Here is a 22,226-nt window from a genome sequence, read left to right as displayed (position 1 = left end):
AAAATTTTTGAAAAATCACTGCTCTATTGGCTCTAATGGCACAGGATCTGGAGCCACCAGGACATGGAATCACATTTCTGGTAAGTAACTTACTATTTTGGAGAGTAAGGCAGGTATCTTGGGCATCATGAATCCTTCATGGCTAGGCCAGTTGTTTAACTCTTCTATACCTCAGTTTCCACATCTTTCAGTAAAAGAATAATCATACCATCTAACTCAAAGCATTAGCTGTAGGAAGGGAGATAATACATGCAAAAAGCTTACTTGGCCCACGGGGGGTGTGTGTGTGTGTGTGTGTGTGTGTGTGTGTGTGTGTGAAGTAGATATTAGTTTTAATTTATCCACAAGCAGACATGCTACATTTTCAAAGAACTGGCACTGATTTTGAATACATTGTTTTTCTCTAAGTAAAGTTCCTCTTCCTCCTTTCACTGAGGAGTGAAGGATGAAGACTTTGCACAAGCACTGACCTCCAAACAGGCTCACATTATGCTCTTCTAGAAGCTAGAGGGACATGAAGTCAAGGAAAGGGAAAATGCCTACTACCTGCTCCCTGCAGCTCAATCCTCTCCGCCTTAAAGCTCCTGTACTAGGCTCTAACTCAAGAAACCTTAGGCCCTGTCTGGGTTGCGCAGTGGATAGACATTGCCCCGCATGCCAAGGTCACGGGTTTGATCCCCAGTCAGGGCACATATAAGAAGCAACCAGTTAGTGTACAACTAAATGGAACAACTAAGTGGAACAATTAGTTGATGATGCTTCTCTCTCTCTCTGTATCCCTTTCTCTCCCTCCCTCTCTCTCTCTCTCAAATCAATGGAAAAACTTTTTCAAAAAATAAAAGAAGTGCATATTTTTAAAAAACTTAATTTTTTATTTTAAAGCTAACTGTGAGTAATAAAGGTGACCACAATAGTAAGACACTTGTCAGACCCCCATCTACCTGAAATGAGTTTCAGCTATGATTAGAAAGACATCTCAAGCAATTCTAAGATTGATGTAATTTTCAGAGGTTTTTTTATTGTTATTATTGGATGTTGAATAGCTTAGTACAATTTTGAAAACTTGATCCAAGTTCTCTTCGACCATATTAATTTGTATCTACATTTTTTATATTTTCTTAATATACAGTATAATTTTCATCTTAAGAATGTACTGTGTTCTAGGTATCATTTTGCCTTTTCCCTCAGTGTAAATCATGCTAGGACATCTTGTACTTTTTATCTCTATAAATCTCGATCATTCCACAGTCATTCTTCACATCGGCATTTTAGGCATGTTCAACTAAGCATTACTGTTTCCCTCATACCGCCGGCGGCCCAACACCACAGCCCAATTCCCCAAACCTTTTGGTCACTGGAGAGGAAGTCTCACTGCTTATCGCTTCTTTCCCAAACAGGATGCTGGGGCGGTTGCCTGTAGTTAAAGAGTGGTCCTCAAGGCACTCAAGGGTTCATTGGCTCAGGGACATGAGAACCAAGGACATGTTGGGTCTCCTGGTCTGCAGATCTCTGTCTAAAGGTTGATCTCCCTTTCCCAAGGGAAATGAAACACTCTCAAATCTCAGGCCAAGAAGCCCAGGAGGAATTTCATATGTGAGCCTTCCTATGGCCTGTTCGGAACTGCTAAGCGAGTGGCCTTCAGCTAATCTGGGGCTACAACCAAAACTTCTGGAAGGACGCACACAGTCCTCCATTTGTGCATTCCAAGAAAGATAACTGTGGCTGGTGTTTGATCACCAATACCAGTTCTGTTCTTCCAGGCTGTCCGTGACCACCTCCTCGACCCGTCCAGTTGAGAGAGCCCTCCCTGATGCCTAGAAAGCATTGTACACATGTCTTTCTCATTCTCATCGCTTTTGTCATAACCCATTGGAATGTTCTTTGGCCTTGCCTGGGGCTTAACCATACTGGGAACTTCTTGAGGGTAGAGCTCATGGTTTACTCATCTCTGTGGCTAGGCTAGTGCCTGGCGCATATCGATTGCTCAGAAATAGTTTGTCAGATGAAAGAATAAACAGTGGCTGACATGATAGGCAAAACGTTCTTTCCACACATTCTGGAAAAAAATATCTTTCTGTTCAGCTTTCTCCAGCTGTCACAACAAGGACACAAACTGTTCCCGAAAGGAAAAAGACAGACTGACCTTGTCCTCATTACTGAAAGAGTAGAAAAATAACTGAAATTCTCCCTATTGAGTTTGGGAGAAGAGTTTTTGGGCCTCGTTGAGGGAAGGCAAATGAAAAGATATATGCTACTTTTTATGATAATTAGGAAAATACCTCCCTAGAACCACAAGTTAACATTCTGGTAGCTGGGGCTACAATTAGAGATGGCAAGCATCACTCTGGGTTTTGCTGAGTTCTTCCTCTTTCCAGGGCAAAAAACACAGGGAAATGGAGAGCAGCTTCTCCTTGCACATGATTTGGGGCCCCTCAGCGAGCCAGCCTTACCAGGGCTGGGAGACAGAGCCCATAAAAATGCATTGCAGCCTGACCAGGTGGTGGCGCAGTGGATGGAGCGTCGAACTGGGATGCGGAAGGACCCAGGTTCGAGACCCCGAGGTCGCCAGCTTGAGCGCGGGCTTATCTGGCTTGAGCAAAGAGCTCACCAACTTGGACCCAAGGTCACTGGCTCCAGCAGGGGGTTACTCGGTCTGCTGAAGGCCCATGGTCAAGGCACATGTGAGAAAGCAATCAATGAACAACTAAGAAGTCGCAACACGCAACGAGAAACTGATGATTGATGCTTCTCATCTCTCTCCGTTCCTGTCTGTCTGTCCCTGTCTATCTCTGCCTCTGTAAAAAAAAAAAAAAAAAAAAAAAAATGCATTGCAAACGGTAAGGTTTGGGGTATGTGTTACATGATTTGTGACCTGGCCCCAATCTTTCTGAAATGTTGGTGATGACAAGGAGTCACAGACTATTTAGGCAAGCAGGTATTTTGTTGTTGTTGTCGTTGGGGTGGAGGAAAAATTCACCAGAAGGGAAAGAGGCTCTTTTATTTTGGGAAAATACTTTGAGGGGCTTTTAGTTATTTGAGATCAAGCCAAATTCCTATTCTGGGATGAAGTTGGGAATAAAGAGGTAAACCATGTTGCATCATGCTTAAAAGGGCTGTCCTCATCAGGGAAGGCTGATTGCTGGGAATTCATCTCTTTCTGGGAAAAGCCAGGGTTGGAGGTCGGGTGGAGGAGGAGGGCCGGGATGGGGAACAGAAAGACAAGATTCAGGGGCTCCGTATGGTGTTTTCCTAAGTCAGATGCTGGGGGCCGGAGGGTAAGGGGTTGTGCTAAAAATCAAGACACTGTTCAGTTTTTGTTTTGTTTTTGGTCCCTTCCAAGTGGGAAAGATGACGTTAGAGAGGAAGGAGGATGAGAGGGTTGTGGGGAGCGTGAGCAGTCCCTCAGGTCAGATGGGTGGCAAAGCTCCTAATTTGGATTTTTTTTTTTTTTTTTTTTTTTGTATTTTTCTGAAGCTGGAAACGGGAGAGACAGTCAGACAGACTCCCGCATGCGCCCGACTGGGATCCACCCAGCACACCCACCAGGGGCAACACTCTGCCCACCAGGGGGCGATGCTCTGCCCCTCCGGGGCGTCGCTCTGCCACGACCAGAGCCACTCTAGCGCCTGGGGCAGAGGCCAAGGAGCCATCCCCAGCGCCCGGGCCATCTTTGCTCCAACGGAGCCTTGGCTGCAGGAGGGGAAGAGAGAGACAGAGAGGAAGGAGGGGGGGGTGGAGAAGCAAATGGGCGCTTCTCCTATGTGCCCTGGCCGGGAATCGAACCCGGGTCCCCCGCACGCCAGGCCGACGCTCTACCGCTGAGCCAACTGGCCAGGGCCTAATTTGGATTTTTTTTAAAAACATTTTGTTTCTTTATTTTAGGGAGGGAGAGAGAGAGAGAAGGGGAAGGAGCAGGAAGCCTCAACTCCCATATGTGCCTTGACCAAGCAAACCCAGGGTTTTGAACCGGCGACCTCAGTATTCTAGGTTGAGGCTTTATCCACTGCACCACCATAGGGCAGGCCTAGAATTTTCTAACAGAAATGCTTTTATCATGGCTCAAAGCCTCTTTCCTTCTGAAGAAGAGTCCTACTCCATCCCCTTCTCAGTTTGCCTGTTGTCCCCAAACTGTCATGATTTTGTGACATCGTTCAGCATGCTAATTATGCTAATTATATGCTAATAATGCTGGGGCCTCTGTTCGTTGATTTCTTCTTCCTCTTCTCCTCTGCCTGTCCCTTTGTCCACTCATCTGTTTCCTTGGCACTAGGCCTCTTGCCAATCTTCTGTCCTTCTTGCAAGGTCAGTGCCACTTGGTAAAAACGCTACAACATTTCTATCATGTTAGAAGACCATAGAGCAGAGTGGAATCAGGGACTCGTCTTGGAGTCCCAACTCTGCAACTTTTATTTCTCTGGACTGTAATTTCCTTTTCTATAAACTTAGAATAATTATACCTACTTACTCATCAGGCAGGTGAAAGCACTTTTCAAATTGTAAATTGTTAGCACATCAATAATTATTCATCACTTGGTCTAACTGAAGTATTCCTCAACTGTTACTTGGATTAAAATTTTAATTTATTTTTATTTTTTAAAAATTTATTCATTTTGGCCCTGGCTGGTTGGCTCAGCGGTAGAGCATCGGCCTGGCGTGCGGGGGACCCGGGTTCGATTCCCGGCCAGGGCACATAGGAGAAGCGCCCATTTGCTTCTCCACCCACCCCCCCTTCCTCTCTGTCTCTCTCTTCCCCTCCCGCAGCCAAGGCTCCATTGGAGCAAAGATGGCCCGGGCGCTGGGGATGGCTCCTTGGCCTCTGCCCCAGGCGCTAGAGTGGCTCTGGTCGCGGCAGAGCGACGCCCCGGAGGGGCAGAGCATCGCCCCCTGGTGGGCAGAGCGTCGCCCCTAGTGGGCGTGCCGGGTGGATCCCGGTCAGGCGCATGCGGGAGTCTGTCTGACTGTCTCTCCCCGTTTCCAGCTTCAGAAAAAAAAAAAATTATTCATTTTTAAAATTATTTATTTAGAAAGGAGAGAGAGAGAGAGGGAGAGAGAGAGAGAGAGAGTGAGAGGAGCAAGGGAGCAAGAAGCATCAACTCCCATATATGTCTTGACCAGGCAAGCCCAGGATTTCAAACCGGTGACCTCAGTGTTCCAGGTCAATGCTTTATCCACTGCGCCACCACAGGTCAGGCTATTCTTTTTTTTTTTTTTTTTTAGAGAGGGGGAAAGACAGAGACAGAGAGAGAGAGAGAAGGGGAGGAGGAGCAGGAAGCATCAACTCCCGTATGTGCCATGACCAGGCAAGCCGGGGGATTCAAACCTGCAACCTCAGCATTCCAGGTTGATGCTTTATCCACTGTGCCACCACAGGTTAGGTCTAAGTTTTTAATTTTTATTGAGGTTTTATTCACAGAACATAAAATTAACCATTTCAAAGTGAACAGGTCAGTGACATTTAGTGCATTCACAATGTTGGGGACCTGTGACATTTATCTAGTTCCAAAACATTTTGATCACTCCAAAATAATCCCCTTACCTGTAAAGCAGTTCCTCTCTCTTTCACCCTACACCGGTTCCTGTACAACCACCAACCTGTGTCTCTGTCTCTGTGAAATTTCTGGCTATTTCATATAAGTGGAATCATACAGTATTTGTCTTTTTGTGTTTGGTTTGAGGTTCATTCACATTGTAGCGTGTGTCAGCACTTCATTCATTTTCATGGCTGAATATCATTCCATTGTATGGATATACCACTATTTGTTTATATATTCATCTGTGGATGGACTGTAGAATTGTTTCCACCTTTTATTTTTTTGTAATTTTTCTGAAGTTGGAAACGGGGAGGCAGTCAGACAGACTCCCACATGCGCCAGACTGGGATCCACCCGGCATGCCCACCAGGGGGCGATGCTCTGCCCATCTGGGGCGTTGCTCTGTTGCAACCAGGGCCATTCTAGCGCCTGAGGCAGAGGCCACAAAGCAAAGCCATCCTCAGCGCCCGGGCCAACTTTGCTCCAATGGAGCCTTGGCTGCAGGAGGGGAAGGGAGAGACAGAGAGGAAGGAGAGGGGGAGGGGTGGAGAAGCAGATGGGCGCTTCTCCTATGTGCCCTGGCCGGGAATTGAACCTGAGACTACTGCACGCCAGGCTGACACTCTACCACTGAGCCAACCGGCCAGGGCCCATTTCCACCTTTTGACTATTCTAAAGTGCTGCTATGAACATCTGGGTACAAGTTTTGTGTGGACATAGGTTTTTAATTCTTTTAGATACATACCTAGGAATAGACTTGCTGAATTATATGTCAATTCTATTTAACTTTTTCAAGAATTCAGATTTTTTTAAAAGATTTGATTTTTTTAATGTTTATTTTACTGATTTAGAGAAAGGAAGGGAGAGAGCAGGAAAGAGACAGGAACATCTATTTCTGTATGTGCCCTGACCGAGGATTGAACCAGCAACCTCTGTGCTTTGGGATGATATTTTAACCAGCTGAGCTATCTGGCCAGGGCAGAGTTTTTTTGTTTGTTGGGTTTTTTTAGAAAAAAAATTGACAAAAATCAACAGTTGATGAAACTATTCTATAATTTGGTTATGATGGTGGTTACACAAGTATATGCAGATGTCTAAATTCATACAACTAAACACCAAAAGGAGTGTGTTTTATTTTACTGTATGTAAATTTAAAACAAAATTTTAGATGACAAAAAAGAAAAGAAATGCTCATTAACTTTTTTATAAAATCATTATCTTAATGTTATGGGAAGGACTAGTAATAATAAAAATGTTCATCAATGGATGAGTAGTTCAATGAGTTATGGTCCAGCTATTCAATGAAATAAGTATCCTGTGTTCTTAATAAGAACATGCCAACCCTCCCCCAAACACAGAGAGGCCGAATTCAGCCTGGGGAGGAGAGTTGTTGCAATCCCAGTTGGTTCCTGGAGCACACGCGGGTTGTGGAGTTTGAGATGTAAGTAATGGAAATGTTCTGTAGCCCAATAACTACTTCGCAAGGAGACTGCCTTTACAGCATGTGGGAACTCTTTGCATTGTAAAGGGACCGGCCTAGCACACTCGTGGACTCATTTAGACCACAAAATGTGGAGTCCGAGGCTTCCTTTGTCATTTGGGGGCTGGCTGCAGCTCTCCAGAGTCCATGCTAGATGGCATCCTCTCTCTACGGAGCAGACTTTGACAGCCACGGGGAGTGAGTGCAACCTGTGGGTTCTTGCACAGAGCTTATTTCTATAGCATGGTAACCTATGCCTTTGCTTCTCTGGGAGGAAATTAAGGTGCTCCAAATCAATTGGGCAAATTAGAGACCATATTCTTTTTTTATTTTTAACAGAGACAGAGAGAGAGTCAGAGAGAGGGATAGATAGGGACAGACAGACAGGAATGAAGAAAGATGAGAAGCATCAATCATCAGTTTTTCGTTGCAACACCTTAGTTGTTCATTGATTGCTTTCTCATATGTGCCTTGACCGTGGGCCTTCAGCAGACCGAGTAACCCCTTGCTTGAGCCAGCGATGTCCAAGCTGGTGAGATGACCTTGGGTCCAAACCAGATGACCTCGCGCGACCTCGGGATCTGAAGCCTGGGTCCTCCGCATCCCAGTTTGATGCTCTATGCACTGCGCCATCGCCTAGTCAGGCCATATTCTATTTTATGTAATTGTCAAAGAGCAATCTGTGCAAAACATTACATTTTTAAAACTGAAAATTTGTTAGACTCTATTTAGCATATAACTGGCTAGCTATCTGAGACTTCAAGAAGGAAGCATGTATGCCTTTCTTTTATTGGGTCAATTAAATATTCACAAACCTGCAGTGGCCTACCTTAGGACAGCAAAAGTTTTGTACTAAGGTCTCAAAGATAATTAGGCCCAGAGTCTCTGGAATGAGAGCAAGTTTATGTTATTGCAGCATTAAGATCGAAAGCTCTGGAGCCCATCTCACCTATGAGTCTCTGGTAGTAAGGGCTTTTCACGTTGCATTCAATTCATCTCACCTCCTCCTTCTCATTAAGAAGCAATTCTACCTTTATTGTCAGGACTGTATCCACATTTCTATTGTAGGCTACCATGTTCAAACAAATGAACCTGGCTTTGGGCAGGTCAGAAACAGACCATAAATGATGGTTTGGAATCTTTGCTTATCTGTATTAACAGAAAATCATTGGCTTTTAAGTAGATTATGTGAGAAGAGCCTGTTTTTCCTCTTCCCATGGTGAATTAATTTTTTATACTGTTTCTGTGTGACTTCCTTACCGATTTGAACATTTTCCCTCCATCTAAATCTATCTGATTGCTCAGCACTGAACCAAACAAAAATGGTACTTTCTGTGCACCATTTTGGGGATAAATATTTTGTGTTTCACTCAGTCAGAAAGTGAATTGAAATCGGTCTGCTTAGTTTCCTTTAAAATTGTACGATCAGGCCCTGGCTGGATAGTTTGGTTGGTTAGAGAATTTTTCCGATGCGCACAGGTTGTGGGTTCGATCCCTGGTCAGGGCACATACAGAAACAGATCAATTTTTTTTCTCTGTCTGTCTCTCTCCCTTCCTCTCTCTCTAAAATAAATAAATAAATAAATAAATAATTTTTAAAAATTTTATGATCAGTCTATCTACTGGGCTGATCACAGGAGACCACTGTATCTGAGGACAGAGGAACAGTCAGACTGCTGGAAGGTCCAGGCACTGAGAGATTGCCCATGGCTTTCTGTGATGTTGACCTCTGACACTAGGAGGCCAATCTCCCCTGCTTTTCCCTTTTTATCTCTGACCTGGCAGGAATGTGGGAGTTTTGATAGTTAACTAGTATGGAATAACCAGCACCCCAGAGGCACAGGTGGGGTTGAGTGACGCCATATTCAAAGTCAGCCAATATCGCCAAATGCTCACTTCATGTAAGGCGATTACCATGTTCAGGACTTCAAGTAGGAAGGCAGACACTTAACTAAATAAGTGGCCTCACCACCCACTTAGCAGTTGCCCTTGGTCAACAGACTACTAAATACAGTGGAGGCAACAACTTTTTAGCAATTTAGTGCCCGAGTAAGTCTACTGTGGGGGCTTGCCTGAGTGCACATGGCACCAGGGAAGGAGGCCTTGTCGTCTCACTGAAGACTGTGGCACCAGGTGCACAGAGACCACATGTGCTTGGGACCATCAGCAGACATGTGCATTTCATCAGGATCTCTTTTCTGAACTTGCTGTTAAGAACCCAGCCAATGACCCTGGGAAGTCTTGTTACCAAGCTGGGTGTTTAGATGCCCATAGATTTTAATTATCCAGCAACACCAGAGTGAAGCATCCCAACAGATTTGTTAAGATTTGCTGGTTCACCATTTTGTTTTTTTTAAAGCAATCGTTTCTGTGTTTTTTAAAAATTAATTAATTAACTAATTAATTTTGTGACAGAGACAGAGAGAGTCAGAAAGAAGGACAGATGGAAGGGAGAGAGATGAGAAGCATCAGTTCTTCGTTGCAGCACCTTAGTTGTTCATTGATTGATTTCTCATATGTGCCCTGACTGGGGGGCTACAGCAGAACGAGTGACCCCTTTTGCTTGAGCCAGCGACCTTGGGCTCAAGCTGGTGAGCCTTGCTCAAACCAGATGAGCCCGCGCTCAAGCTGGCGACCTTGGTGTCTCGAACCTGGGTCCTCCGCATCCCAGTCCGACACTCTATCCACTGCGCCACCACCCAGTCAGGCTTGTTTCTGTTTTTTTTTTTTTTTTTTTTTCCAACTTTTTTTTTTTTTTTTTTTACAGAGAGAGAGTCAGAGAGAGGGATAGATAGGGACAGACAGACAGGAATGGAGAGATGAGAAGCATCAATCATTAGTTTTTCATTGTGCATTGCGACACCTTAGTTGTTCATTGATTGCTTTCTCATATGTGCCTTGACCACGGGCCTTCAGCAGACTGAGTAACCCCTTGCTCAAGCCAGCTACCTTGGGTCCAAGCTGGTGAGCTTTTTGCTCAAACCAGATGAGCCCGCGCTCAAGCTGGTGACCTCGGGGTCTCAAACCTGGGTCCTCAGCATCCCAGTCAGATGCTCAATCCACTGCGCCACCGCCTGGTCAGGCAGGCTTGTTTCTGTTTTTAATTTTTTTAATGTTTAATGACTTTTCTACAGAGAGAGAGGAAGAGAGAGAGACATCAATTTGTTCCATTTTTTTATGCATTTATTGGTTGATTCTTGTATGTGCTCTGACTGGGGATTGAACCTACAACCTTAGCACATCAAGACAGCACTCACTCTACAGCTGGTTCATCTTGAATCAAAGGCTGCTCAGGCCCGACTGCTTGGCAGTGATCTTTTCAAAGTGTGTTGCTTGGAGGTCAGTTTTTCCCGAAAGCGTGTTACTTCAACTACTCACACTTCATAAATATGATGGGTTAGGATGAATAAAAAGTTTTAAAGTAACTTGACTTTAAAGAAAAATATTAATAGAAGAATGACAGGTGGTCTACACCATGGCAAAATTTTTAATGTTAAATTTGGTAACTACCCAGGCCATCAACGAAAGGACGTCTCAGAGGGAGGGAATGCAACTGGAAACCTCATGACTCCAACCCCACTTTCAGATCTCATTTCTCCTCCTTAGAATCTTCCCAGGTGCCTGAAATTACTTCTTTCTCTCCGTTTCCAAGTCCTTTGTGTCCACAATGGCCCTTATTCCACTTTATCTCGGCGGGTTGCCTCCCAGTCTGCCTTCCTTCCCAGTGCTGCGCTCTTCTGGGAAATCACCTTTGTATTCCCTACAATGCTTGACACACATAAAGCTAAACTTTGAAGAATGAGAGAATAAATGGGAGAATGAAAACACTCTCTCCAGCTGTTTTCTAATGATCAGAAAGCTGTGGGGCAAAGAGCGGAATGAAAACTCCAACTTAGGCACTGTTCAAAAAGCCAATTTGATTATTCAGGCCAAAGCAATCCACATTTTAGGATGAAGATAGGTTTGTGATGTTCTGGAATAGTTCATTCGTATTTACAACAACTCTGACCAACGCCCTGGCCAGGTAACTCAGCTGGTTACCACATGATCCTGATATATCAGGGGTGCGGGTTGGATCTACAACTGGTTAAAGCACATACCTGAGTCAGCCAACGAATGCATAAATGGGTGGAACAACAGATCAATGTTTCTCTCCTTCTCTCTTTAAAATCAATCAATAATAATAATAATAAAAGTACTCTGACTGAGCAGCTTTATCTATGCATTATAGGTGCCAGCAGAATGAGATTTCCTATTTCTTTTGCATTTCTAGCTCAGCTGCTACTGAGTGGATTGGAAGTCACTGTTTATCTCTGGCATATTCCCATCCCTATCAAACTCACCCAGCCCTCCATTTGGATTTCCATTCGTGCTGTCAGCCAGCAAGATTCCCTACTTACCTATTGATATTTAATGGGCCATTCTTCCTTGAATCAAACTCATTTTTCAAGAGGACTGAGTAGTTAATGCAGTTAATTGCAAGGAATGAAGCTATAATGGTGGAATTGTGGATGGAGATGGAAAACCTCCTCAAGTCTTAATCATTTAGCCAACTGCCTTCTTACAATACAACTTAATTTCCCTCAGCAGTCAAACAGAAGAATTGCAACCAAGTTCTGCCTGCCAGCCTGCTCTACCCAGAAATTAAATGCATAGACTCTGAGTCAGACTGCTAGGTTCAAATCTCAGGTTGCCTACTTATTATTGCGTGACCTTAAAGCAAGTTATAAAACCTCTCCTAACCTGATGACTTTACCTATAAAATGGGGCTATGTTCTTTACCTCATCCAGATATTGTGGTCAATGAAATAATCCATGTAAAGCAGTGGTCCCCAACCTTTTTTTGGGCCACAGACCAGTTTAATATCAGAAAATATTTTCATGGACCGGCCTTTAGGGTGGGACGGATAAATGTATCACGTGACCGAGACAAGCATCAAGAGTGAGTCTTAGACGGATGTAACAGAGGGAATCTGGTAATTTTTTAAAAATAAAACATTGTTCAGACTTAAATATAAATAAAACGGAAATAATGTAAGTTATTTATTCTTTTTCTGCGGACCGGTACCAAATGGCCCACGGACTGGTACCGGTCCAAAGCCTGGGGGTTGGGGACCACTGATGGATGAAAAGCACTTAGCGCAGGACCTGGGCTGCAATTGGTATCCAATAAATCTAGCCATTATCATTTCATTCTTACATTGGAATGTCCTGATTTCTTCATAGAGGCACAGATACTTGAAGTACAGCCATTTGTTTTGTAGGCAAGATGTACTACCATGTGGCAGAGAGAGCAACAGATAGGCTTTTGCTTGCTAAGTGACCATGCAGAGCCCACATATTTTATCTGGTCTGTTTCACATCTGTAAAAGGAGTGAGGACAGGCAGGGATCTTCCAGTGTTACAAGCTCAAATGCCTACAGAGATGAGATAGGTAAAAATCACTGGTGACTTGGGCTGGGTAGGAGACATTAGAGGGTAGTGGGGATTATAGGTAACTGTAGAGCTTTGCTACTCAAAGTGTGGTGTATGGACTGGCAATCTTGACAGAGCCTTGGAGTTTGTTAGAAATAGCAGAATCTTAGGACCCATCACAGAGCCAGAATCTACATTTTAACAAGAGCATTAGATAACATGTATGTACATAAAGGTTTGAGAAGGCTGCTATGGAGCACAAGTCATCTAAAGGCATTCAAAATTAGTTTGTTTGTTTTTTCTTTTTAATTTTTTTTTTTATTTTTTTTATTTTTTTTGAAGCTGGAAACAGGGAGAGACCGTCAGACTCCCGCATGCGCCCGACCGGGATCCACCCGGCACGCCCACCAGGGGCGAGGCTCTGCCCACCAGGGGGCGACGCTCTGCCCCTCCGGGCCTCGCTTTGCCGAGACCAGAGCCACTCTAGCGCCTGGGGCAGAGGCCAAGGAGCCATCCCCAGCGCCCGGGCCGTCTTTGCTCCAATGGAGCCTTGGCTGCAGGAGGGGAAGAGAGAGACAGAGAGGAAGGAGGGGGGGTGTGTGGAGAAGCAAATGGGCGCCCCTCCTATGTGCCCTGGCCGGGAATCGAACCCGGGTCCCCTGCACGCCAGGCCGACGCTCTACCGCTGAGCCAACCGGCCAGGGCCTTTTTTTTCTTTTTAAAATGTCAGCCAAAATAAACTTAGGGCTACATCAGGCCTTAGGCAGCCAGCAAGTGATCATTGTAGTTGGCGGCTCTGAGGATTCTCTGCCAGCTCTAGGATTCTCTCTCTGAGACCTTTCCATTATATGTTAGGGCTCTGGGCATGTAGATATGTAGCCAAGACGAAGTCTGAGTTGCTTAGAACAGTAAATACTGGAGTGGAAGATGCCTAAGAAGTCATCTGCTCAGCTCCTGGCCTTCTAACAGGTAAACTGCTATGGCCCCTACTTTGCAGAAGACAAGGCGAGAGGTCCTAGGAGACCCAGTGCCTCAAATCCAGACACTAGGAAGTGGTGGTGGTGGTGGGTATATTCCATTAGGAAACAAACAATCCTGTGTTATTGGAATCAGCAACCATTCTGGTTTCCTAGTTCTGGAAAGTCTATTAATTTCTTTATAGTCTCCAATGCCTAATAATTGTTCTCCGTTTCTCTCGGCACCTCCCTGCCACTTCCTGGCAGCCCTGGGGACAGAAGGTTTCCTCCTTTTGCACAGAGAAGGCCCATAGCAAGCATCTGAACGGATATCCGGCCCACAGGATGCAGAGGAGGCAAAGGCCTCATTGTTCTTAGGGCCAGTCTGCCCCTCCCCCAGGCCAGAGGACGCTCATCGCAGACCCCCGGGTTGACCGAGGGTCCATTTCCCAGTAGTAGGGACTTCAGAGTAAGAGAGGCTGAATGTTCTGAGTCTGATGTTTTGGGCATACAGCAGAAAGGCGCTAAGAGCCCCAATATAAATAAGCCCGGGATTTGAAATTGCATTTCCAACACCAGCTTGGCGCTGTTACTCATTAACGTTCCCCACTGCCGACTCAGGCGATTCCGTCTGCGTTTTTATTAATCTGAAAGAGTTTGGTTGTAATGGGGCTCGATGATTTGCAGACCCCGCGTGCTAGAAGGCAGTTTATTAGCTCAACGGGTCGCTTCCCACGTAGGGACCCCTGGAGTCCCCGCCATTCGGGTGCGGGCCGTCCCGGGCGCCGCCGGACGCAGTTCGCTTGGACCCGCCGCCCGCCCCATCCCGCGGCCGCCGGGGGGCGCTCGGGCTGCGCGGCCATCGACGAGGCCGCCAGTGCCGGGTCGCCGCGGAGTTGCAGACTCCTTCACGCCCTTGGAGGAAACAAAGTCCACCTTTGTCGGCGGCCGGGCACGTGTGCGTGTGAGACGGAGCACGGGCACCGGCCGCCGGGTGCGGGCCCGCGGGCGCGTCTCGCTGCTTCTGGGCTGCAGCCCCCGCGCGGGCCCGGCGTGGCCCAGAGGAAGGGGGTGCGGCGCACCGCCGGGCTAGGCCGAACTTCCTTCCATCCCGAGTACGTCCCGAGGGTCGGTCTGACCCGCACGGGCTCCTGCCGGGCCGCGGCGCTTTGCCAGCCTCCGCCCGGGCCTGTGGACTTCGCTTTCCGCTCTCGGCAGGGCGGGAAGCGGACGAGCCGGAGCCTGGAGCGTGGGCGTGCGACTCCGGGCCTCGGCACTGAGGCTCCCACCCAGCCGGGCCACCTTAGATTACCCCGCCGCCTCTCGCAGCGCCGCGCCCGCCTTCACACTGGGTGCGGGTACCGGGGCGGGTCTTGGACTCCGGCTGCTGCACACCACCCTGGCCCCCAGCGCGGCGCGCCGGGAAGACTACAAGTCCCAGCGGGCCCCGCGCCGCCATCGCCGAGATAGTAGGCGCGGCCCGGCCTGGCGCTTGCGCAGTACGGCCGCCCAAGCCTGCTAGTACCACACCCCCAGGAGGGACGGAGGGGAGCCAGAAGCATCCGAGGCATTAAAGCATCTGAGGGAGCCGGAGGGGAGGAGAATGGAGTGACAGAGAAACGCGGAGGGTGGGGGGTGGGGGGGAAGACTGTTGAGGGAGGGGGGGAGGGGGGACACAGAGGGAGGAAGAAGCGGCGGCGGCGGCTCCTCTTTGCAAGAGGGGGAAAACTCTGAAGGATAAGAGCAGGAATAATGCGGTAGGAAAGGCGGGCTCCCGGCTCCCGGCTCCGGCTCCGGCTCCTGCAGCAGCGGCGGCAGCCCGAGCAGCGGCAGCAGCAGCGGCAGCACCCCCCAGGCGCTGACAGCCCCGCCGGCCGGCTCCCTCGCTGACCGCCGACTGTCAATGGAGCTGGAAAACATCGTGGCCAACACGGTCTTGTTGAAAGCCAGGGAAGGTAAGAGGCAGCGCTGGTGCGTGCCTGGCTCGTTCGCCGCGGGCCAGGGTGCGGGTGTCGGGTGGCGTGCGGGCAGGGGCGCGTGTGTGCAGGATGCCCGCAGTGAGTTGGTCGCGAGCAGGACACCTCGGAGAGCTGCTCTGCAAACGCTTCAGGGTTCCTGCTCGTGGGCTCAGAGAAGCTAGAGTTGGGTAGAGAAGGAGAAACATCGAGGTTGCAGGGGTTAGGATGATAAAATATACCCTAGTTTCCTGCTCTAACCTTGCAGACATCTCGGCAGCTGTTGAAAAGGTCAGTTGGAAAAGCATTCATTCAGGAAGACATGGACAAACATGCAAATAAAATAGCTTTTCGAGTCGGCCCGGGATGGTTCTATGAGTGTGAACTGGTGTGTGTTTGAGTGTGTGTGTGTGTGTGGGTGTGTGTGTGTGTGTGTGGTGGGTGGTGGAATGAGCAGAAGCCAAGTCTTTGCTTGCGCAGGCTGAGTTGATACAGGCTATTGCTGGAAACCATCCGCTGGGAATGTTTCTTAGGGAAATCCCGTCGTGTGGAAGGAAGCCTTTTAAAGGCAAAGATGTTGAGGAATTAGTCTGTTCCTAGAATAACGAAAGGATGGCTGTACAAATCACCTAGAATAATTTAGGGTTTCAGAGGTTGTTTTTTGTGGGGTGGGTGGAGATGCTGAATTGTTTGATTTTGGTTCCGTTAAAAGAAAGGTAAGTGTGCCGGTGCTTAAGTGCGTTTTGGGTGCAAATCATTACATTTTCTGCATTTAGCTGGCAGGAGATGTCTAAATGGAGTGCGGAATATCCTGAAGTCAAAGCTATAAACATACGTTTTGACGGTTCCTTGAGATGAAAAGAAAAAAAAAAGTGGCCCAGAAACTTAGATGGTTCCTGAAATGATTGTGTGCCTGTAAACATACATATTTAGGAACACCTGGGATTTATGTAACCTCTCTTTTGCAAGATTTGAGCTCTGGCGTGCAGCCTTTTATAAAACGGGGAAGTGGTTTTTCCCTTTCATGGGAGGAGGCTTTATTTGACACCCAAGGTGGGAGGCAGCCTAAGTAAGGTCTTGACTTCAGAAGGCTACTCGGGGAGCAGCCCACGAAAATGCCATACTTACTTCTTAATATTTTCATTCACCCACTTTGATGAATGCAGGAAGAATTTTTGGCCAGCAATAAAACGACTTGTGTTTATCCAGCCGGTTCCATCACCTTGTGGCTCTGTACACGCTGTGCTGGTTGGGTGATGCAGAGCCTAGCAATTCAATCCAGCGTTCACGTCGTAATTTTGTCGTCACTTGTCGCTCTACAGCAGCTGCCTAGAAGGTCTGCTTTGAAAACCCCAGCAGAGTTTCAAGTATGCGGGTCTAGCCCCCGCCGGCGCCCCCCAATTGCTCAGCTTCGGTGTGAGAACAGATTTGTAGGAGAGGCAGCTACTTGGCAACTTCAGGGTCTAGGGCCTGATTTTCTTTCTTTTTGCCTAATCCGAAATTTTAGCGAGCTGGATCAAGGTGGGGGCTGGTGGGCTCTCCTCTGGACTGGGCAGTGCATCTTGGAGGGAGGAAGTGGAGAAAACAGAGCCCCCACCCCGCCCATTCTCAGCCTTTGCAGCTGCCACCTAGTGGTGGGACTTTGGTGTACATCTCAGGGCTGGGGGCTGGAAGTTTTTCTCCCTCCCTCCATTCTGAAATGACTTCTTCGGAAGTCAGTGGATAGGATGATGCTGGGTGCTTTGCAAGTTTCACTGGTGTCCCCTGTTGTCCAGGAAATTCTCCCTAGATTTGCTGCTCCACACGTTCCTTTGCCTGGGGCATGCTTTTTCCCTTTTCTTCAGATTTGGTTGCTTCTTTTAAAGCAAAATGTTATCAGTTTTATCCCCAAAATTGGTCTCTCCCCCTTTTTTTATCACTGAAATGAATTCATTGCCTGATATTTGGGTTATTCAGGTCAACAAATTGTTTCAGAACCTTAGGGGAGAGTATTGCAGGCTGGAGTATTATACGAAATCACGGAATTACAGTAATTAAAAGCACTCAAGAATGTGCCTTACATTTCCTTTTTTTTTTTTTTTTGTATTTTTTCTGAAGCTGGAAACGGGGAAGCAGTTAGACTTCCGCATGTGCCCGACTTGGATCCACCCGGCATGCCCACCAGGGGGCGCTGCTCTGCCCATCCAGGGCATCACTGTTGTGACCAGAGCCATTCTAGCACTTGAGGCAGAGGCCATGGAGCCATCCCCAGTGCCCGGGCCATCTTTGCTCCCATGGAGCCTTGGCTGCGGGAGGGGAAGAGAGAGACAGAGAAGAAGGAGAGGGGGAGGGGTGGAGAAGCAGATGGGCGCTTCTCCTGTGTGCCCTGGCCGGGAATCGAACCTGGAACTTCCGCACGCCAGGCCGACGCTCTACCACTGAGCCAACCGGCCAGGGCCGTGCCTTACATTTCTTGTCCTTTTAGAGTCTTTTCCATTTCTTTCTTTTTTTTTTTTTTGTATTTTTCTGAAGCTGGAAACGGGGAGAGACAGTCAGACAGACTCCCGCATGCGCCCGACCGGGATCCACCCGGCACGCCCACCAGGGGGCGACGCTCTGCCCACCAGGGGGCGATGCTCTGCCCCTCCGGGGCGTCGCTCTGCCGGGACCAGAGCCACTCTAGCGCCTGGGGCAGAGGCCAAGGAGCCATCCCCAGCGCCCAGGCCATCTTTGCTCCAATGGAGCCTTGGCTGCGGGAGGGGAAGAGAGAGACAGAGAGGAAGGAGGGGGGGGGTGGAGAAGCAAATGGGCGCTTCTCCTATGTGCCCTGGCCGGGAATCGAACCTGGGTCCCCCGCACGCCAGGCCGACGCTCTACCGCTGAGCCAACCGGCCCTGTTTGAGAGTTTGGTGGTCATCTCATGGTGAGAACATAGCTCTTGACGATGCTTTTGAATTGGAAAGGATCTTGCCTGCAAGGAAATAGACTGCCACATCAATGAGAAAAATTAATCACTTACATGGATACTTCCTTTGTAAATTCATGTTTCTTTCTCTCTTTCTGTTCTCTAAACAGAAGCCACAAGTTTTAGTGCTCCTATTTTCTTCTTGCTGGATCTTTATTAAATATTTGAGCACATACATTGTAATTAATGTGGAAGTGTTTTAGAAATAAAAGCAATTTATTTTTCTCTTAGTTCTCATATATTTGAAGTCATTCTTTTATTTTTTTAAAAGTTTTATTTATTTATTTTAGAGAAGGGAGAGAGAGAGAGAAATGTGGATTTGTTGTTCTACTTATGCGTTTATTGGTTGATTCATTTTCTTAAAGATTTTATTTATTGATTTTAGAGAGAGGAGAGAAAGAAGGAGGGAGTGGGAAGCATCAACTTGTAGTAGTTGCTTCTAGTAAGTGCCTTGACCGGGCAACCCCAGGTTTCGAATCAGTGACCTCAGCATTCCAGGTCGATGCTTTGTCCACTGTGCCACCACAGGTCAGACCATTGGCTGAGTCTTGTATGTGCCCTGACTTGGGATTGAATCTGCAACCTTGGCATATTAGGAGGAGACGCTAACCAACTGAGCTACCCAGCCAGGGCTGGAGTCATTCTTTTTAAAAAATTATTATTTAGCCCTGGCCGGTTGGCTCAGCGGTAGAGCGTCGGCCTAGCGTGCGGAGGACCCGGGTTCGATTCCTGGCCAGGGCACACAGGAGAAGCGCCCACTTGCTTCTCCACCCCTCCGCTGCGCTTTCCTCTCTGTCTCTCTCTTCCCCTCCCGCAGCCAAGGCTCCATTGGAGCAAAGATGGCCCGGGCGCTGGGGATGGCTCTGTGGCCTCTGCCCCAGGCGCTAGAGTGGCTCTGGTCGCAACATGGCGACGCCCAGGATGGGCAGAGCACCGCCCCCTGGTGGGCAGAGCGTCGCCCCTGGTGGGCGTGCCGGGTGGATCCCGGTCGGGCGCATGCGGGAGTCTGACTATCTCTCCCTGTTTCCAGCTTCAGAAAAATGAAAAAAAATATATATATATTTAAATTTATTTGTTTTAGAGAAGAGAGAGAGAGAGAGAGAGAGAGAGAGAAGGGGGAGGAGGAGTGAGAGGCATCAACTCCTATATGTATCTTGACCAAGCAAGCCCAGAGTTTTGAACCGGCAACCTCAACATTCCAGGTCGATGCTTTATCCACTGTGCCACCACAGGTCAGGCCTGCAGTCATTCTATTAAGTAATTCTGCAAATAATTACATTATCTAAATATTAACAAGTGAAATCTCTAGCCAATTTAGTGAAATATCTAACATAAAATTTATAGTTTCTTTAAAAAATCTGAGTTGTTTAGAATGTTTAAAAACACTTCTTATTTGGCTGGTCAGGGCACATACAAGAATCAACCAATGAATGCATAAAGAACCAATCCATGTTTCTTTCTCTGTCTTTGAAATGAATAAATAAAAGATATCTTTTTAAACATTAAAAAATAAAAATGAGCCTGACCTGTGGTGATGCAGTGAATCAAGAGTCGACCTGGAACACTGAAGTTGCCGGTTCAAAACCCTGGGCTTGCCGGGTCAAGGCACGTGTGAGAGTTGACGCTTCCTGCTCCTCCCCCTTCTCTCTCTCTCTCTCTCTCTCTCTCTCTCCTCTAAAAAAAAATTGAATAAATAAATAAAAAGAATTATAAATAAATAAAAATGAAAACACTTCTTGAAAATTTTTATGAATGATTACAGATGAGAAATATAACTGGTGTATATGAAATTTAATTTAGTTCACTTAAAAATATATTGTAAACAATCTGAAATGTGGCTTTCAAGTAAAAGTCATATTTGTCCCACACAATAGAGAAACAGGCCTTGAAGAAAGACAGACACACTTTGCAAATGCTATAAAGGATTTGTAAGTTGTCCATGTCGTGGATAATTATGAGGCTTATCTTTTGTTATTATTATGCATTCTGAAAGGCAGACTCTTAAAATAATAAAGCGTGTATAAAGTGGAAAACATGAATATAGCAATAAAATAAATCTATAAGCATATTAAACTGATTCACTGTTAGTGAATAGGAAAAGTAGCAAGCAAATTGCACCTTGGTGACAGTTGTTTTGAAATAAGAAAAGATTGAGATCTAGGTTCAAAATTTTAAACCACTCAAATATATTTTGTGAGCTGTTTATGTGTCTGAGTCTCATGAGAAAACATCGACTTGGTCACTCTTAGATGACTCCTAAAAAACAGTTAAGGAGCCTGACCTGTGGTGGTGCAGTGGATAAAGCATCGACCTGGAAATGCTGAGGTTGCCTGTTCGAAACCCTGGGCTTGCCTGGTCAAGGCACATATGGGAGTTGATGCTTCCAGCTCCTCCCTACCTTCTCTCTCTGTCTCTCTCTCCTTCTCTGTCTCTCTCCCTTTCTCTTTCCTCTCTAAAATGAATAAATAAAATAAAAAAAACCAAAAACAGTTAAGGAAAAAAAAAGGTTGAGACTGAATTTATGCCAGTTTATGGATATGAGCTAAATGATTAAGCTCAGGTTAACTTTATCTAATTATTTATATTTCAGAATCTCAGAAAATTGACAAGCAAGCCAGTGTCAAAATAATAGTAGTGTTTGCAGAATGCCTTTTATATATTTCCTTTTTGTTGTTGTTGCAGTGAAGGTTTTTGTGTTTTTCTCAATTCTATATCTGTTGCCTCACTCTTTTTTTGTAACTTACTGATTTTTAGAGAGAGAAAGGGAGAGAGTGAGTGAGAGAAACATCAGTTTGTTGTTTCACTTACTTATGCATTCATTGGTTGATTCTTGTATGTGTCCTGAGTGGGAATCAAACCCACAACCTTGGCACATTTGGACAATACTCTAATCAACTGAGCTACCTGGCCAGGGCTTGTTGCCTCACTCTTGAATTAACAGTGGTGAGAAGAAATTTTGCAGGGGCCCACTTTTCCTTTCTCCACAGGCCAGCAGTAGTTATATCTGCTTAATAAAGATGACAGAGACAATATTGATCACAGTTTCCTGAGCATGTTTCTAGCAGGAAAGGAGTACAGGAAACTAAGACAACGGAGACCTCAGAAACATAATGACTTCGCCATTGATCCTAGTTCCTGAAAACCAGAATAGGTGAGAACCGTTTCCTCAGATAAATAAAACTTGGTGACTTGTTGGCTTGGCTCCTCTTGATGATCATGATTAGGGACCCTGGGGCCTGACCTGTGGTGGCGCAGTGGAGAAAGTGTTGACCTGGAATGCTTGCTGAGGTTGTCTGTCTAAAACCCTGGGCTTGCCTGGCCAAGGCACATCTGGGAGTTGATGCTTCCTCTGCCTCCACCCTTCTCTCTCTCTCTCTCTCTTCTCATTAAAAAAAGAAAAATATTAGGGACCCTGGAATAGGTGAAGCTGGGGGCTAGCAGAGGCTAGGGAGGGCAGGAGGCGAGAGGGAGCCCACGTCCAGCCAGTGAGGGGCGGGCTCTGCTTGGGCAGACTCAGCATTGCACAGCAGGGCCGAGCCCCAGGTCCTCTGCCCGCTTTCCCCTGCACCCCAAGTTCATGGTGATGGATAGGGAACAGCGACGGCTCTTGTTCTGGTGGCCTGTGCCGGCTGCGGCCTAGGAAGTGCCTCTTATTGAATGAATAAGAATAAATGAATCTGCCTCTTATTGTTTCTAAGTTTCTTTTCCATACTGACAAGTTGGAGGTAGAGAAACCAAAAGCAGTGTTTTCAGAAGGCCTTTCTCTCTTACAGAGAGATTTCAAGTGATGATTTTAGTTAATCCAGCTTTATCTTTCTTTCTTTCTTTTTTTTTTTAATTGATTTTAGAAAGAGAGGAAAGAGGGTAGGGAGAGAGACAGAAGCATTGATCTGTTTCTTTATGTGCTCTGACTGGGGATCGAACTTGCAACCTTTGCACAGGGGG

At 46.7% G+C, this 22,226-nt stretch overlaps 1 protein-coding gene across 1 annotated transcript in view; it reads left to right on the top strand.

Annotated features, from left to right (window-relative positions):
• The first annotated feature begins 15,057 nt into the window (after positions 1-15,057).
• Positions 15,058-22,226, top strand: part of GRK5 (G protein-coupled receptor kinase 5) — a 207,597-nt gene continuing 200,428 nt past the window's right edge. Inside the window, exon 1 of the mRNA XM_066355796.1 lies at positions 15,058-15,337. Coding sequence (XP_066211893.1) covers positions 15,286-15,337 — 52 coding nt within the window. The 5' untranslated portion in view covers positions 15,058-15,285. The remainder of the gene's footprint in view (positions 15,338-22,226) is intronic.

Source organism: Saccopteryx leptura, chromosome 13 (genome assembly GCF_036850995.1).
Source record: "Saccopteryx leptura isolate mSacLep1 chromosome 13, mSacLep1_pri_phased_curated, whole genome shotgun sequence".
Classification (NCBI taxonomy): domain Eukaryota; kingdom Metazoa; phylum Chordata; class Mammalia; order Chiroptera; family Emballonuridae; genus Saccopteryx; species Saccopteryx leptura.
This window is presented reverse-complemented; position numbering and strand designations above follow the sequence as displayed.